General features: G+C 35.2%; 4 protein-coding genes across 8 annotated transcripts; 3 read left to right on the plus strand and 1 right to left on the minus strand.

The window, feature by feature from the left end:
- Positions 1-347: 347 nt before the first annotated feature.
- Positions 348-2113, plus strand: LOC140828281 (uncharacterized). The gene is made up of 3 exons (XM_073191270.1): positions 348-966; positions 1251-1377; positions 1482-2113. Exons 1-3 carry the CDS (start codon positions 391-393, stop codon positions 1922-1924), a joined length of 1146 nt encoding a protein of 381 aa, XP_073047371.1. The 5' UTR covers positions 348-390; the 3' UTR covers positions 1925-2113.
- A 326-nt stretch (positions 2114-2439) lies between these two features.
- On the plus strand, positions 2440-3747 carry LOC140826636 (uncharacterized). Its single transcript, XM_073189095.1, has 3 exons — positions 2440-2960; positions 3063-3274; positions 3354-3747. The coding sequence occupies exons 1-3, from the start codon at positions 2774-2776 to the stop codon at positions 3735-3737; spliced, it is 783 nt and encodes a 260-aa protein (XP_073045196.1). The 5' UTR covers positions 2440-2773; the 3' UTR covers positions 3738-3747.
- Positions 3748-3852: 105 nt separating this feature from the next.
- On the minus strand, positions 3853-10651 carry LOC140826635 (uncharacterized). Of its 3 annotated transcripts, none has more exons than XM_073189093.1 (16): positions 10539-10651; positions 10334-10424; positions 9433-9607; positions 9207-9312; positions 8902-8984; positions 8215-8250; positions 7945-8129; positions 7737-7847; positions 7352-7432; positions 6948-7012; positions 6143-6199; positions 5947-6018; positions 5481-5726; positions 4955-5070; positions 4284-4379; positions 3853-4154 (listed from the first exon to the last, which is right to left on the minus strand). In XM_073189093.1, the coding sequence occupies exons 1-16, from the start codon at positions 10602-10604 to the stop codon at positions 4016-4018; spliced, it is 1725 nt and encodes a 574-aa protein (XP_073045194.1). In that variant the 5' UTR covers positions 10605-10651; the 3' UTR covers positions 3853-4015. The 3 variants fall into 3 exon arrangements, 2 of the variants coding, with proteins under 2 accessions (XP_073045194.1, XP_073045195.1); XM_073189094.1 differs by having other exon boundaries at positions 7737-7839; positions 7940-8129; XR_012116850.1 differs by having other exon boundaries at positions 4021-4154; positions 4955-5063.
- A 2746-nt stretch (positions 10652-13397) lies between these two features.
- Positions 13398-17369, plus strand: LOC140826637 (peroxisome biogenesis protein 16-like). 3 transcript variants are annotated; one of them, XM_073189097.1, is made up of 9 exons: positions 13398-13416; positions 13499-13765; positions 14590-14647; positions 15279-15495; positions 15590-15891; positions 15981-16240; positions 16789-16856; positions 16954-17015; positions 17095-17369. In XM_073189097.1, exons 2-9 carry the CDS (start codon positions 13697-13699, stop codon positions 17154-17156), a joined length of 1098 nt encoding a protein of 365 aa, XP_073045198.1. In that variant the 5' UTR covers positions 13398-13416; positions 13499-13696; the 3' UTR covers positions 17157-17369. The 3 variants fall into 3 exon arrangements, with proteins under 3 accessions (XP_073045198.1, XP_073045199.1, XP_073045197.1); XM_073189098.1 differs by lacking the exon at positions 13398-13416 and having other exon boundaries at positions 13448-13765; positions 14590-14663; XM_073189096.1 differs by lacking the exon at positions 13398-13416 and having other exon boundaries at positions 13448-13765.
- Positions 17370-18158: the final 789 nt, after the last annotated feature.

Here is an 18158-nt window from a genome sequence, read left to right on the forward strand (position 1 = left end):
AGATCCAATTATGACATAAAATTTGCTAATATGTCAACTATAGACTAGCTTGAGAAATAATATAGTTATGTCCCCTAAATCTTGCACTAATTAAACACACCGACAGCATAATCTTAGAATAATAATGTTCTTCCCCAACAACCTTCAACACAAAAGCATCCTTTTACATTTTACTTTTTTTACAAAAACTTACATGTCTTTAATTTATTCGAAACATCCATGCCTCATCCATGCCTCTACGTGCAATTTGTCATTTTCCTCCACATTCGTTGTCTCCTTTCAACTATATATATACATATACATAACACTGCAGTATTTCATAAATCTCGAGATCCCATAAATCTCCACGTATTTTCTTGGAAAACATACACTTTTTCCTTGAAAAAAACAATGGGTCTATCCCATAATCCACGCACCATTTTTTCGAGCCTTCAAGAAGATTTGGATCAAAGGCCATTAATGCTGAAAGATTTTCTCAAAGATGATCGCAGCCATTCTTGTTCTTCTTCATCCTCACCGATTGGCTCTGATCGGTGGTACCCGATAAAAGTTTCTGGAAAGTCGAACAACCCGTTAAACGTACAACTCTTAAGCCGATCCAAATCTGCTGCAATGCATACCATCTCCGCCTTGCACAAGGTGGTTAACTTAGTCAAGATTATACCTTTCACCTCCGGAAGAAAGGGTAAAAACGATATTTCACGAGAATCTCCAAAAGTCAAGGTCAAGGACATTTTGCGATGGACTTCCTTTAAGGACTTGGACCTGGAAAAATCCACGCCGTTGGATAATTTGACCTCGATCACCGTGGACTCAGCTAGTCGTAGCAGTAGTACCAGTAGTTCGTGGTCGAGTTCTAGCTGGAGTCAAAGTGACTCGACAGCAGACGATTTACCATGTTGCTGCAGTGAAAGTAACGACTACTTCAATAATATTAGTGATGATATGTTGAGGAAGATTCCTAAGGTAATGTTTATTTTATTTTTATTTAGTCAAACGTTTGGAGGGTTGGAATATTAATCATGCACACCGTTGGTTGATTTTTTACAACTTTATGTTTGTCGGTAGTCTGTCGAAGAATATTCAAGGTTGTTAGCTGACTAAATTTTATTGCAAGAATATATATTTAGGAGAAAATGGTAGCATTTAATTAATTTGTTTGACTTCTAATTTCGAGCTGGCACCCGATATTTCATAACTCAAATTTTTATATTTTTTTCCCTATTTGTTAATTTAATCTGTGCGTGTAGGAAGAATGGCCATTTGAAGAGTCTGATCAGCAAAGCCCAACTTCAGTGCTTCATGATTCTCTATTTCTTGAAAGTGAAAGACCTGTTAGTTCTTGTCATACAAGCGTTTCCAACAACGTTGCTGAAGGTACTATATATGCTTCAAAGCTAAGCTTTGTTATTTTTCTTGGGTTAAATAACAATAATTTGAAACCAAGTTCCATGAACTCAAACATGATCACAAATTTGCAGGGAGAAAACATGTGCTGATGCGTATAATTCAAGAACACGAGGTTGGAAAAAGTGGGAGCTTGGAAGGAGAAAGGGTAGCGGATGAAGTTGAAGAGAAAGCTAAGGGGTTACTCAGTCAAGTAATGGAAACAGATGGCGAAGCCCATGATGATCATTTGATACTAGATTTCTTCCAACACGAGCTTTCTACGTTCGGAAAGTTGGACGATTTAGGGTTCAATGGCAAGATTCTGGAGGTTGCAAAGTCTTGGAAGAATGGAGAGTGTGAGGAGTTGTTTGAGTGGGAATTGCAGGACAAAAGAGTTGCTTTTGTTAGAGATATGGAGAGGGAAGTGGGGTGGACGAAGTTCGGTTGTGAGGTAGAAGAGATGTGTAAGGAGTTGCAAATAGAGGTGTGGAGTAAGCTATTATGTGAGGTTTTGAATGATTTTCATGCAAAATGACTTCATCTATGGCAAAACCTGTAGCTCTATAAGTTTCTATTGGATATATCGGGTGTATGTAGAGTCAGTAGAGATCTTTTATGTACAAAATTCGTATAAATATCGAAGAAAATCTAATAATGCAAGGGTTTCACTTTTAAATTTAGAAGTATATCGAGTTTTTAATTAGTTCATTCATTTTTGTAAATTTTAAAATTCAAGACAGGAGCTGCTCTATTTACACTTCGTAAAGGAAAGATAGTAAGTCTAGCTTACCTACATACGATGAGGAACTTGCAAGTCGCTATTTTTTTTATAGCCTTGAGTAAACTACAAACCATACTAGTCGATAAACTGCACTTAAAAAGATACGTCTGGAAAAATATAGATAAGCAATCGAACTCATCAACATTGATCAAATTAAACAATCACTTAGTATATCAGCTTGAACACTCTAGAAAACATCATGTTCATCTTACACGTACAAGATAATCAACTGAACATTAACACTGCCAAGTTTATTTTGGGAGATTTGAAGGTTAAAAAGCGTTCCAATATTTTCCAGAAAAAAATTCAATAAAATATATTTCGAAAAGTTAAACGGAAAAGCATAGCATATTTAAGTGCTACTATATATGTCATATGTGCCATGTACGTAATAAAGATGGGAACCTCACACGTGTAGATTAGTAAATCTTGACCCACTTGCAGCCAACTCGGGTATCGACACTTGGCCTGCATGCTGGCATGGCTTTTTTTCCTCTATCAATCCACACAAATCTTTATATTCCATCTCCAGTCCGCTGACAAAAGAAGCAGATTAAAGTTAACAAGCATACTCCTAGCACCGAAGACTTTCGAGAACAGTCGATGGCTGATCCTGAAAGCAGCGCCCCATTTCTGGGAGGGAAAATGAGTGATCGTAAGAAGAGGAATGATCGGCCAAAAGAGCCGTGGAAAGGAGAGTTTGCCAAGAGTATTGTGTACGCGGGCCTTGATGCCATTGTTACGTCGTTCTCTCTCATCTCTTCCATCTCCGCCGGCCGTCTATCTTCTGGTACTATTTTACATACTTCAAGCTTAATTCAAGCTTACCCTTTTGACAATTCCTCTCGATGAATCTGGAGTTTGCCATGTAATTATTTAACGAATATTGCAGTGGATGTATTGGTTCTGGGAATTGCGAATCTGGTGGCAGATGGTATATCGATGGGATTTGGAGATTATATGTCGACCAGTACTGAGAGAGATCTCGCCGCGAACGAGAGGTCACTCATGGAGTGGGATGTGGAAAACCACCGGAGGCTTCAGCAGCAAGAATTGCTCCACCGCTATCAGGAACTTGGGATGGATGCTAACGATGCAAACACGGTATATACGTATATAATATATATGCACATGCCTCGTTTTCTCATTCTTGCACGTAACAATCCCCTCTTGGTGTGTCAAGGTTGTCAACATATTCGGCAAATACAGAGACATGCTTGTGGGCGAAAAGATGGCGACGGAGAAAGGGATGCTGCCGCCGGACCAAGCGGAGAAACCATGGAAGAACGGCCTCGTAACATTCGTGGCGTTTCTGATATTCGGGTCTGCTCCAATCTTATCATTCATAATCCTCATCCCATTCACTGACAACCATAACATTAAGTTCATTGGAGCCTGCATTCTTTCGGCTGTAGCGCTCGCTCTTTTAGGCATTGCAAAGGCGAAGATCGCTGGCCAGAATTACTGGGTCTCGGCTGGCATAACTGTTTTCAACGGGGCGATTGCTGGTGCCGCCGCTTATGCAATCGGGTGGACACTTAGGAATGTGGCTGGATTGGAAAATTGAACATGTTTTCAGAGTATCATTTTTTTCTTGAGGCTAATCCTTGAGATATTCTGTTCAGAATATCAATTACATATATTATGGCTTACACTACAATATTCAATCTTTGAGGGTACGATCTATCTTTCATAAGATTTACTGTCGGATATCATCGTTAAATAAAAATAATATAAAAATATGTAGTAACGAACAAAAAGAGACGACGACCTCTCGTTTGATCCTATCAAATTGCCATCTTTAAGCGATACAAAGGAACAAAAATGGATCCAATCCACAGAAATCTAGTTGCCTTCGTTTAATGCCAACTCCAATGCATGCTCCGCCTCTTTCAAAAATCTACGAGTCAGTTGCTTCTGCCCTCGTCTATACACGATGCTACACCATCTGTTTCTGCTCATCGAATGGAAATCAACAGGGCCACTGGTACCACAATAGCCATAGAAAACCAAAACAAAACGGTGCCATCAACTTTGCCACCCGTAAGAACGAGTCTAAGGAACTTGCGCTAAATACACAAGCGTATTATTAACTTCAATTTGTTTATTATACCTTTTCTGGCTTTCGGATATTTTTTGCATGCCGTCTTCCTTGAGCAACTTGGTGTCGTTTTCTTCCGTACCTGAACCCTCTTCAAGTTCCAGCATCCTTCACATACAAAAAACATAAGTAAATGCCGTGATAATAGTGAAAAACTTGCACCATGCTGTGGTGTTTTTATGGGAGGATGAGTAGTCTTTGATTAATGGGGTTCTGCTTAAAGTTTAGTTTAGAAGTTTTGCTGAGCTAAATTGAGTCCAATCTAATCATGTAAGGGACATAGATGGAGTGAGTATAGACTTCAGAAGTAAGAGGGAAAAAAAGTTCACAAGGAATATTGCAGAAACATCGTTCAACTCAGTACATATTAATTGGATCGTGGTCAGTAATGTGTTTTATGAAAATTACTAATTTGCATTGCCTTTAGAGTTGTTACTTAACTGTGCAGAACAATTAATGTGGCAACCGAGCTTTGAAGTTTCAAAATACAGGAAATGACATCGACCCTAGAACATAGAGTTTATGAAAGAACTCAGGACCAACTCACGAGATTCAGTTGTATTGCTCGTAAGTTAGAACGATACACATGCAACCTCATACCTAAAAACATAGTTGTCACGAACTATATTGAACTATATTAAATTGGCACCAGGTTAATCAATAGAGTAAAGGCAGAAACCTACTTCATGTTAAGAAGATCAACAAGTAACTGTAACGCCCTTGAATCCCCGCATGCTTCCCATATTGCTGCTCGAACATCCATTTCAGATGGCTGTTTCTCTTCTCTAGAAACTACAAGCTTTGGGAAAAATGTAGATTTCGGTAGGTCAATAAGATCGAATCCATGTAACCTAAGTCATCAAGATATAATGGCACATTTTTCTGAAGGCATATAGCCAAAATCATTCACAATCCAAGTACTTTTCTTTTTGTATAAAAATAAACATAACACAGCGAGAGAATGAAAATCATGGCAACAGATATAAAACAGAAAGTATAAAAATAAACATAACACAGTGAGAGAATGAAAATCATGGCAATAGATATAAAACAATTGCACACACGACTACATGTATATGTGTGCATCGTGCACGTTATTCAGATTAACACAAGAGAAATTACTGGAACGATGCAACTTTTTTCATAGAAGCTAACATCCAAATAGTTTCCAAAGCAAGACGAATAATGCAGCCAAAACTTAAAACATACTTCTTCAAGTAATGACGAAGCCTTGTAAAGCTCGTTCTCTCTCATCCCTATTGTCCTCAAGGCACTCAAAAACTCTTCAGGAAAAATAAGTTTACTGGCATAAGAGGGCACGCTGCGGTCGCCAGTCCAACTATAATTGAAACCTCGACCATTTGTCTCCTTGCTATTAGCTTCTCCAGATGAACTTTCAGGGAAAAAACCACTGTTTAGCAAACTCCTAGGTAAGAGGCACCTCAACTCGCATTTCTATACAAAGAAGAAAAATGAGAAACCTATTACGTTTAACGAAGTAAAATCTTAGAATGTCAATTCGATTTGATTACTTCTAGAATTTGGTATTTGTGCATTTAATTCATTCTTTTATAATTAAATCTTTAATAGTTAGCAACTTTATTATATATATATAAATTTGTTCAGCACTGAGCTTGTCAATATGAGATGAAAAAAACTGGTACACTATCTTGACCTGTGCTTCAAGAAGCTGCCCTTTGGCCTCGGAAAAAGGAACATCAGAAATAGCTTCCAGAGGATAATGAATCTGCATCGTAGAAAATATAGGCTTTTATCAAGCATTCATAACAACTACTGTCAGTAAAAACTTATATTTTATATGGAGCGGAGAACAGAAAATAATTAAAGAACAAATTCAGGAAATAAATTACCATAAGATAGTCATCTGGATTATCCTCCATAACAAATCCATACAAGTACAGCAACTCCTGCATCAAACTCTGATTGATCATGGAATTTTGAAAAAGAAACAGAAAATTCCTGATTGCTCTAGTTGTCATCTGTATTTCTGATGATTAACCTTGAAATATGTAATTTCACAGCAAACTATCGCATGCACGGATTTTGTTTCACTTTATCAATATTACTACCCTCCTACAGAAGAAAGCTACAAATTCTTGAACAAAAAATGTGATAAGAAAAAGAAAAGTTGTTGAAATAGAAAGAATTATACAAATGTTAGCATGGTCTGCATAAGGATTTTAGAACAAAAGAAATTTTCCTTTTCAATCATTTTTGAAAGCATCAGAAATTCTAAACAAATTATTGCCTCTCCAATGAACAAGATACCTCACAAATTAACAGAGCTGGTTAGATTACAGGTCCAATTGAGAACAAATACAGCAAAACTCTCTATTCAAGTCTTGTAAGAGAAAAGAAAGGAACATCATGTACATTAATACAGTTAAATTCAAGTCGTTATTTCACTCCATGAAGTGAATAGCAAATCTGGTTTTTCAAAAGTAACTACGCTGTCTTTCCCTAACTAGATAACATTTCTTGTTGGAATGCATTGTTTACTAAATTTCCATAAAAAAGAGAATAAATTTGTATTCACCACTTGAAGAAGAAATCAGGTAAGTGTTGTAGTTTGTATGCAGTTCTCATAAAACAATTCAAATAAACCTCTACAAACAAAGTGTCTCCTGGAAAATTCTTCACAGAAGTGTAATATACCTCATTTCCCTTGTTACCATAACTGATAGAAATCTCATTCTCGACTTGGAAATGATTTTTCCCAACTGAAAAACAGTCATTTTATCAGCTACACAGAAATCAGGAGAAGAAAACAGTCGAAATAAATTACATAAAGGCAGCACAATTAAAAAAGCTCCATATGTCTTAGCGACATAAAAATTGGTTGTGACAATGCGTAAATAATTTGTAAAAGGAATAATAAAATCATAATTGACAGAATTGCACATAGCAATTCAAATAATAGCGATCGATTTGGTAAAAAAAGACTTTACAACAAATTTGAAGTGATTTAGTGGACTATTCCAATTTTATTAGATTGAGAAAAGATGCAAATAACACCACCACTAGCCTAAAAATCAATCCTCGTTTTCATTGATTCTTACCTGAAAGTAGGTACATGGAAAAAGGAATTCCGGTTGTTGATCCAGTTCCATCAACTTCCCAAGTTGCTGCAGCTTTTAAGTCTTCAGAGCCAAGCACGCAGAAATAAGAAAGAACAGCAGCAATCAAGATCAGAAATTTCCAAATTATACCACCTTGATGTATAAGGTGAGGAGGAACAAGAAATTTACATTTAATATGACATTCAATTATGAAATTAAAATTAATATAAATAAATGATAAAATTTTCAAGAAATAGCTAAGAAACCTAAAAAAAAGTAGTCAGAGGTGGAAGAAATGTGAAATTTATCGACAGAAATTTAAAAGACACGTGTCTCAATTAGCCGTCTGCGAATTATGGAAAAATCATTGAAGCACGCATATTACCATGATTGCAGAAATCAATGCCGGGGACAAGACCCTCAACCCATATATTCTCAACTTCTAAAGTGGAAGCAACTGCGGAAACTTGGATAGCAGAGTCATTTACCTGGAAATCTGATTCAATTACGAGAAGGCAAACTCTGATATATTTTCATTATGAATGAGAAGAAAATTTACAAAGATCGTATACAGTTGGAAAGAGAAACCTCACTTTTTCCACTTTCAATATTAACCAACTTTTCAACAGAAACATAATCAGAAGGTGCAGCAGGTCTCATGCTGCTTGTTTTTTCTTGCTCTTCGCTTGTTTTGTCTTGCTCTTCTGAAACTCTTGGAAACACATATGAACACGGAAAGGGAATATTTAATGCCCTAGCCCAAAATATAGAATTTGCCCTGCAAAGACATCTAGTGTGCAATATCAGTAGCCTATAACAGGAATTTTGATCGTGTTGTTACATGCAAGCTGAGGAAATAGTACCAAAGGAAGTCTTCAAATATCACTTCACTGCCTAAACTGCAAAAAAGATAGAAAATTGTGAGCAATGTTTGATGAATCCAACAGCTTAGTACACAACTTGAAAAAACATAAATACTTCATTAGTACAAAAGTGTAGAACACGCTAGTATAATTCAAGCACCATGGTTAAAGAACCATCATATAGCAAAAAATTCCATGTCCCCAATATCCAATTGATTTTTCCCCACACTCCACTTATGATCACCTTGTCCTTCAATAAATCACACAGTTGAGAAGCTTAACAAATTTGCCTCATCAACACCATTGGTTTTTTAACCCTCTTTAAAATCGACATAGGATCACTAACATTTGATTCGTGTTTAGATAATTTTAAACGGGTTATTCAAGTTGGTATTTGGGCTCATGTGGTTTGTTTCTCTCTCCCATTCATTAACTTAATGTGGAATTTATTCTTATATTTCTGACCCTTACGGCTTCTTATTTACAAAGGTGATGTATTCCTTCACTTTCCATAGGTGCCAAGGGTTATCCAACAAATGCTTATTTGGTTTACTAGTAAGTGAGTTTTACCTCTAATTTGCTAACAGATCAAGCTATTTTGAATCATAATCCTTTGTTATTCCATTTTATATGCTAAAATGGTGTTTCCTCGTAATTCTTTTTGTAAGTTATAGAGTTTTAATGCACCTTCCTGAATTGCCATCATGAGCCAACAGCTTCTCCACCAATTTCTTCACTTTTTCTTCAAATAGAGACTTTAATTTTTTCTTCTGCAATACAAAACTATCTTCAGTCTCTTATCCTAAATCGTATATAATATAGAACATCAAAAGTTTTTTTTTTAAAAAAAAAAAGACCATGTGGAGAGAGGTTTAAAAAGTAATTTTTTGAACTTGGGAATGTTCTCAGTATCATTATGGTGGGAAAGTATACTTGAAAATCCAAGTAATTAAAGCCAGACAGTTGCATGACTTGCATAAATAAGATGAAACCTGCATTTCAGTAGCCCGATGTAACGTGGTTCCCTTCAGCTCCAAAAGGTCATCTTCAGAAAACCAAAGTGGATTTCCAAATGTATTAGGAAGCATATCAAGATACCTAAAATAAGGATCACAGTCAATATCAGCATTCAAATTAAATCATGCCATAAAAGACTTTTTTCAGCAGCTTTCAACTTCTTGAAGAAGAAAGGAGAATATAACAAAATTTCCTACGCACGGATTCCAATAAGAGTTCTTTCGTAAACGCTCCACCATTAGAAACAGCATTATCAACAATCGATCATCTACCTCCCCTTCATCAAGCATTGCCCTGCATTCAGGTCCAAGCAAAGGATCTTGTAGTACCCTCATAGGAGTAATTGCTAAATCAAGTGGAACCGCCAGCAGAATTCCTGAATTCAGGGCAAGAAAAATCACACAAGTACCTCATCTTGACTTTCAACAAAATGAAAAAATAAGCATGAACAGATTAGTCCAGTTATGCCTTCTGTCTCAGCAACTAGATCCGAATTTTTTTTAACACACTATATATCTTATCCATAAAGATGATTTTATATATTTCACCAAATTCTATGCATTCAACTACAAACATTATGATATCTGTTCATTTACACGCTCACGCCGAAATCGACAAATCAAATATCATAATTACCATGTACCTGCCATTTGATTTATGAACTGCATGTATCGTGTGAGAGGGAACAATGCTTCCGCTTTTACACTGATTGGTTTTCATTTAGAGTTTGGTATTATTAGTACAACATTTAATATTTCCACTCGAAGTAAAAGTAATCGACTCCAGAAAACTGGAAAACTGCCAGTTCCCCAAAAGATTGGATCTTTCATGTTTTTAATCAGTTGTAATGATGGATGCCAAGATTTGAATCTTTTTTATCCATGATTCTTCGAAACTCAAAGAAAAAAGGTAAATACTCAAAATTATCACCCCGGATGGCCAATAATTTTATCCCATGATGCATTCGTGCGTTTCGGCCAGTCGGAAATTATAATTTTCGAATGTAAGAGATTTTCTGCGTGCCTCAGTCCTTGACCAATTGTTAAGTGCATCGCAATGAAGTGGATTCAAATTAATTAAAATTCGCTAAAAGCCAAATTACCATCAGGAGCAACATCAGATGAGTAAACGCCAAAACCTTTGTCCGAGCCACAATATTTGATATCACAACCCCGTAGCTCCACTCCATTCACCTGAATTCAAATGCCAAGTGACAAGTTTCTTCACTTAATAATGATTACGAATAAAATGCACAAAATTAAAGATAAGAATATAAAAATTTAATGCTTGAAGAGATGTCAGGGGACCTTTAGCCACTGAAGAAAAAGCTCGAGCTTTGCTGCTTCTGAACTCGTCTCCATTGTTGAGTACATGCGACTCTGGACTGAGGAAAATAAAAAATTTAACAATTTTAAATAAATGTGTGCTTTCTCAAAAATTGCAGTTTGGCACTCAAGGTTTTAAAAATACTATTGTTGTACCATGATTTTTTCTTTATAATTTACTCTGAAAATTCTAGGGCAGGTTTATGCAACAGATCAATTTCCAATAAAATTATACGTCCAATCCATTTATTTACATAAAAACCAACTTTTTTAAAAAAAATTATTTGCTAGATCAATTTATTGTAACCGAGTTTCAAAAACAAGATCACATCCCAATTCCGAAATTGGTGATTTATGCGTCACAAACTACGAGTCATCGACGTCGTAATTTGATAAATTATTTTTCATCATCGTGAAATTAATATATTTTAGGGCATTTTTTGGCTAGGGTTTCAGTTCAGTCATCACATTATTTCCATTAGGCTACTACTTTTCATATAAGTCAGTTTATGCAATTCGTTTTAGCGTAAAATTCAATGGAACTAATTAAGTCGAACCTACATTGGATTACTTCCAAGGAAGGCTATAAATTAATTTAGGTATTAAATGCTTCTCCGATGGAGTCAATTTGGAGAAAGCTATAGATTACAATATATTTTATTAAATTTGGTATTTTTAAACAATCCTAAGAAATAAAAGAAGCAATTCTATCATTCCAAAACAATAGTGAATTTGCTTCTATTTTTCGAAAGAAGTGTATAAGTCGAGTTTTAGGTCAGATGAATTTCACATATAGTTTTATTGTTAAAAATGAAACAATATAATATAAATCAAATATTAAATTTATATCTTATTTATTCACATATTATTTATACGGTTTTGTTCATTATATATACATGGATAGTATTTTTATTCACTCAACACATGATATAAGTTATGCATGGATAAATCATTGTCGCTCATTTTAACCATGAAATATTATATAAACATAAACATGTAATTGAAATTTATTTTCTTATTTTTCTAGACAATAAAAATACATTTTAAATATATATTTTTGAAATTCATAGATCTAAATCAAAAATTTAATTTCCAACTTTCTTAAACTCTTTTTTAAAAATCCATTTACATACCACCATTTTTCTTTTTAAAAAAACTCACACACACCAGTATTTTTAACAAAATAAATGTTTTATCCAATTACACTATTAAATTATTTTATGTTTTAAAATTTAATATTTTCAATATAAAAGAATTATTCCAATTTCGAAACATCGCTGCATTTCCCACGATTCCGAGTCGTTTCTGGCATAATGCAGTCAAAAAGGGGAGTTGAGTCACGTAATACCATAGTGGTCACCCCTTCCGTGCTACCCCCCAAGACCAATAAACCTCCCACTCCTCCAACTTCCGGCGGCGCCACCACCTCCTCATGGCGGCAGACACCACGTCCCGGCTGCGGTTCCCATCAACCGTGCTCTTTATTCTCACCCTCCTGCTGATACTAACCTCGTCCATCCAGGGAGATGGCCATCATCGTGTCTATATCAGAGGAAACCAGCTGAAGAGTCGAGCTTGCGAAGAAATCTATGTCGTCGGAGAAGGAGAAACGCTGCACACCATCAGTGACAAGTGCGGCGACCCTTTCATCCTGGAGAGGAATCCTCAAATCCATGATCCCGACGACGTTTTTCCGGGGCTTGTAATCAAGATCATCCCGTTTAATTAAGCTGTAATATTGATCTTAGCTTCTGGTGAATATTGAATTTCATAGGTTCGTTTACTTTGCATTTGAATATGGGAAACTTAACTGAGTGGCCTGTGAAGAACTGTAGCTCAGTTTCTTCCGGTCTTTCTACAAATCATCGCGTGCATGAAAGTTAATTTCCTCGATCTTTTTTGTTTTGAATCAACTTGCTTTTTGAATACCAGTTTAATATCTTGTATTTATTATAGGAAAAGTACAACAAAATTAAAATTAAAGTCATTGTTCAAAATGTATCCCACAGTTGATTATGTAAACGTATACCAAAATTAAGAAACTGAAACAGTTTTATACGGACTACGGTAATTATGCGACAATTAAATTTTTAACAGGGGCCGACATGTAACTGTTGGGGCCTCCTAAAGTTAACCGATGACTTTATGTCGTACTGTTAATTTATAATTTTATATAAAAAAAATAACTATTCGCTTGAGTCATTTGTAGATCTGTATAATTTTTTATATAGATTTATTATTGCAAATCATCATTTGTTTGTGAGACAAGATGATATTGAATGAAATAAATATGTATAATCAATTAATGACACAAATATTTGTTATTCCATTATTCAATAGACCAAGTCTTTTGAAATGATATCACTGTTAGATTTATAACATAACATTGGTGACGTAGAGGAAGGACGATATAGAAAATAGTCGATAAAAAATTATAGATTGAGTTAACATGCATGATGAATCCACTTAATACTAAAAAAAAAAGTACGTGAAAACCTTCTAAAATAGATTGATGTGAACGTCGACTTCTCAAAAAATCGGCGATATTACAGATGCTTCGTATTGAATCTTAAAACTAATAAATGGTAGTTTATAAAATGAGGAATGATATAATACGCAATAATCAAGATTTTTGTGATGATATCCTGTTCAGACTTTATATGCTATTATTTATTAATTTTAATATTTGGCGTGAGATATTTGTTACATAACATTTGCTTCAATTTATAACCAAATGAAAACTAGAATTAAAATTACCAGGAATGGGAATCAAAACCACAAATGAATGGTTTACGAGAACTGAAATTGCCAATTTTAGAAACAAAAATAAATTATTGAGCCATATATATTTGTTTACCAGGTATGATTTTAGATAAAGATATTTTTGAATTTTATTTTATAGCGAGTAAAATTCCAGGAGTGATAATATCTGCACATCACAGATTTCTTACAAGTTCATCGCGCGCGCGCATGTCAACGAAGAAAACCCACTAATGGATTCGCTTGTAGCACTGTTCTCATCTGGGTTTCAGAGTCAACCGCAATTAGGCGGTGTCTAGGGTTGCAATTGTATTAGCATAAAATCAGGTGGGACAGAGCTTAAATTGCTTGTTCTTGGTTGAGATCAATCTTTTAATCAAATGGATTCTTACAAGAGATGGGTTAGGAGGAATCGAGATTACGTGCATTCCTTGGAGTCATTAGCTAATGTAAGCCTGCTGCTGAACTTGTCCTCTTGTTCATTAACCACCCGAGTATCTTTGCTTATGTTGGTTTAGTTGTTTTCCTTTGGAATACATGTGTAGTCATTTGAATTTGGAGGGGCGGCAACCTCGCTGGATTATCCCTTTTGTTACGAGCATATGATGATTGCTTAATGCATAAATTGTTTTTCTGAAGATTTTATACAGCTAACTAAAATAGAAATCTTATGGGTTTCGGAGCATTTATGCTCTGTGGTTACTGTGGAGGTCCTGATGTCTCTGAAGTTAATAAACAAAACTTGTTGGTTACGATATAATGATTTAAAGAATAATTTGTCATATGATCAGATGCATTTCTCGGTGGATGCATGAGTAGCTGCATGCCTGCCCGCAAACACATTTCTGGTTTAAGTGGTAAAATGACAATTTGAAGCAAAATGAGTCACTATTTAAGTTTGACTTATAGCTATGACCTTCATGAGAAGATATGGCGAACTTCGCGAGAAGTAATCACATATACCTGTTGAACTCAATCCTTTTGAAGACTTACGCTCATTCGTGGATTTCTTTATCTGTGTTGCGTTTCAGGATTGAAGTCTCTTTCCATGAATCTTTAGTTTTTTGCAGTATGTTTATAATGTATTGAGGAAGCTGATCAGGGTTTTTGATTTGATTTCTCGTATGCAATTTATTTTCTTATCTGGGATGTATTCTACTGCTTTCTTTTTCTGTTCATATCATTCATGTTAACTGGAAACGTTCTATTTTAGCTGATCTGTTGAAGATTGTTGAAAATCCACTCTCTTTGGCTTGTTTGAATGGTATTTCAGGGTTTAACCTGGCTTCTCCCTGAGAGGTTTTCGGATTCAGAAATTGGACCAGAAGCAGGTTTTGTAAAATTTTGGTAACAAGGGCTTTCTTGTTGCTACTTAAAAAAGTATTTTTTATGCATTTAATTTTATTATTTTTCCTGCCCTTCAAAAATTATTTTCGAGTTTACAACTTTTCATGATCTGTTGATAATTCCTCTTTCAGTTTCAGGATACTCTATAGCCTGTGTTTTGAATTCAGTATATATACTTCATTACAATACATTGTTTGCAATTTTTTTTTGGAAAATAATGCTTTTCTGTGAATATTTGATAGCATGATCCCAATATTCCTTGGTTCGTTTTGTTGCTTGGCATACCTATGGTGTCAATTTGCATATCATCAATGTTATCATTAAGTTTATTTATTATCATCCCTATACGTCATTTGACTTTATTCCCACACTCCCATCATAAAAAAATTATTTTCTACCGGACTTTTACTTTGTTGCGCACTCGAGTAGTTTAAGGCTAATTTTGGTAATCGGTTTAATCTCAATCAGCATTCAGCCAACAGTGATATATGTAATTATAATATTAAAAATAAACACGCTTACCTGATTGCCTACAATTATGTTTTAGTACGTTGAGCTTATGTTTGGTTTAGGTGTTGATGTTTTCTGTCACATCTTTTGTAATTTTCCCTGCAGTGACATCAATTCTGGGTATGATTACTGCTCTCAATGAACATATAATCGATACAACCCCAGTGCGGACTCATACGGGGTGTGGAGAGCCTTCATCTTTCCCATTTTCATTATGCATAACTTTGCTCAAGGACTTGGAAACTCTTGTTGAAGTTGTGGCGCAACGATTATATGGCGAAGAAAAAAAATGGAATTTCATTGCCATAACCGAAGCTACCAAGTAAGGGCCTCATATTTATTGCTCTTTCTTCTAGCTAACATTTATGAGTTATGACCATTGATAGACTGTTCTTGATTAATGACATCACTTACAGGGTATTGCTTAGATTGGCTAAATTGCAAAAGAGCGGATATAAAATGCTTTTGCATGGTGGGGAGAGTACGGATGACGGTAGGGATTCTGATGATCTTGATGCCCGCAGAAATGAGTTTGCATCCAAGCCTGGCCAGCAAGGGGTTTCTGGTATTTTAAGCAATAATCAGGGGCAGAATCCATATAACCTTGAGGGGAGGGCTTTGTTTGCATTAAATAGATTTGGCGAAAATGCCCGTACGGTTACTGGCCCCTCGTGGTTGCACAGGGTTCCGCACCAGCAGCAGATGTTGGAGCCTCCGAGTAATTTTTTCCCTATACCCCTCCTTTGCGAGATGCAGGCTTAATTTTTGCTACTTTTATGCTAGATTTGTATTTATTTTTCATCTCAGCAACAGTGCCAGAGACTACTCTCTACACGACCTTGCCCGATAAGGGTGCTCCTGGGGGCTTGTTTTTTATGGGAGAAGTATTGTTTATCTTAAGACCTCTCATTTATGTACTGTTAATAAGAAAGTATGGGGTGCGATCATGGCTCCCTTGGCTTGCTTCGTTGGTAGTGGACGTCATTGGAAATGGCAGTAGTTCATTGGTATCAGTTATGTGGCACAATAGCAAAGGTTTTCATTTTTCCAACCTCGAAAATAATGAGGTTAGATTTTCATTTTTGTTCATGTGTTTTTTCTTTTTTCTTCAGTCTCTAGTTTGCCTATCTCTATTATGTGTATAAGTGACCTCATAGAAAAAAGTTTTCCTTGTTTTTGTTTTCCTTTTTCTTATCAATCTAAATGGAAGAGTGAAGAAAGAATGTGCGACTCTAGCGCACAAGTGAGATTCTTTGGTTGATAAATTTATATAAATTGTTATTTGTCCCACGCTTTACTTTCAAGATACATATCTAGTAATCCCCTTCTAATATAAACGGGTTTCACATTTCTTTCCAATATGCTATGATAGACGCTATGGAGCAACTTGTAAGTTTGATGGCTCTCCGAATTGATAGATTAGTCTTTTGGATTTGACTCTTCTCTTGCGTTCAGTTTGGGTTTGTATAAACTAAGACAATTTACATCATATTGAGATTAAATGTGATGTGATTTTCCAATGTTTTGAAAATGCTATCGAGTGGCTAGAGATGAAATGTACTGCAACCTTTGTAACGAAAAGTGCGAAATTTACTATTTCTGAAAATGGGTGCAGTTGAAAAGGAGGAGGCTGCTATGGGCGCTTTATCTCATGAGAGATCCTTTTTTCACAAAATATACCAGGTAACACCGCAATCCATGGAATATTTCTTCGTATTTTCTTTTTCGCCCATTCTCATTCACCCCCAGACATTACATTAATGCTCTTTAAATCCTTCAGCCAAAGACTCGCTGGCGCTCAAAAGCTACTAGAACCGGTTCCCATCATTGGCCTTCTTACTGGTATGCTTGGTGATTACAGTTTCTGCAAATGCTGAATTTTTTTAAAAAAACATGGTTTAAATATTTCCCTAACATGCAGAGAAACTTGTTGAACTTCTTGTCGGAGCCCAGACACGATACACTTACATGTCTGGATCATGAGTTCAATTTTTCCCCAGAGTTCTTTTCATTTATATACTAGCTGGTTATTATAAGCGTAGGTTAGTGTCTCATCTATCTGGCTGTGAATCCTTTTCGCTATTGATATTCACCATAAATAGTGTATTCGAGCAATGTCTGAACTCATTGCACTGTATCATCATAAGCTTACAATGTAGATTTGTTGAATGTTAAATTCTCTGTTGGTTTAGATTAGTTGAATGTTAAATTCTCTGTTGGTTTAGATTAGTTGAATGTTAAATTCTCTGTTGGTTCTTGGGGATCGCGTCGTTCTTCTGTTACTACACCTGCATGCAGCAAAGATTGGAGTAAAATATAAATCTGATTGGGTGACATATGATATATATGACAACATTCTATGTTTAGTGACATAAGATGATGAATATTTATATCTATAATCTCCGTAAAATTTGAGTAAACGTTGATGAAACAAATATATATAATCATCTTATATATTTAGGCTATGTTTGGTGTGTAGGATAGGATAACTAATTGGATTGATGACAAAACTTAAGGTAAAGATATATAATTGGATTCTCAATCCTCTCAAAACAATTAGATATCTTTTCACCCAAATAGGTTTTTTTTATCATGACTTTCTTGATTAATTGGATTAATAAAAAATGAGACAAATATGAGTTTAACAATTTATTCTTTATTTATCATCCATACCAAACATACCCTTACACTATTATATAAAGAATCTGATATTTAGAGGACATCGTCTTTTATTTTCAAAATCGTCCTCATATCAAATATTGTCGGTGCAACTTATTTTCAATATTAACCTTTCAAATTACACCATGATCTTTCATCTACATTATTATTATTATATAAAGAATTTGGCACTTAGACACCATATGTTGTTTTCAAAATTGTTCTCGTACCAACATATTTTTCAACATTGTCATTGTAACTTATTTTCGATATTATCCCTTCAAATTGCATCATCATCTCTCATTAATTTCTGTCAATTATTATTAA

The sequence above is a fragment of the Primulina eburnea genome, chromosome 3 (genome assembly GCF_022965805.1).
Source record: "Primulina eburnea isolate SZY01 chromosome 3, ASM2296580v1, whole genome shotgun sequence".
Classification (NCBI taxonomy): Eukaryota; Viridiplantae; Streptophyta; class Magnoliopsida; order Lamiales; family Gesneriaceae; genus Primulina; species Primulina eburnea.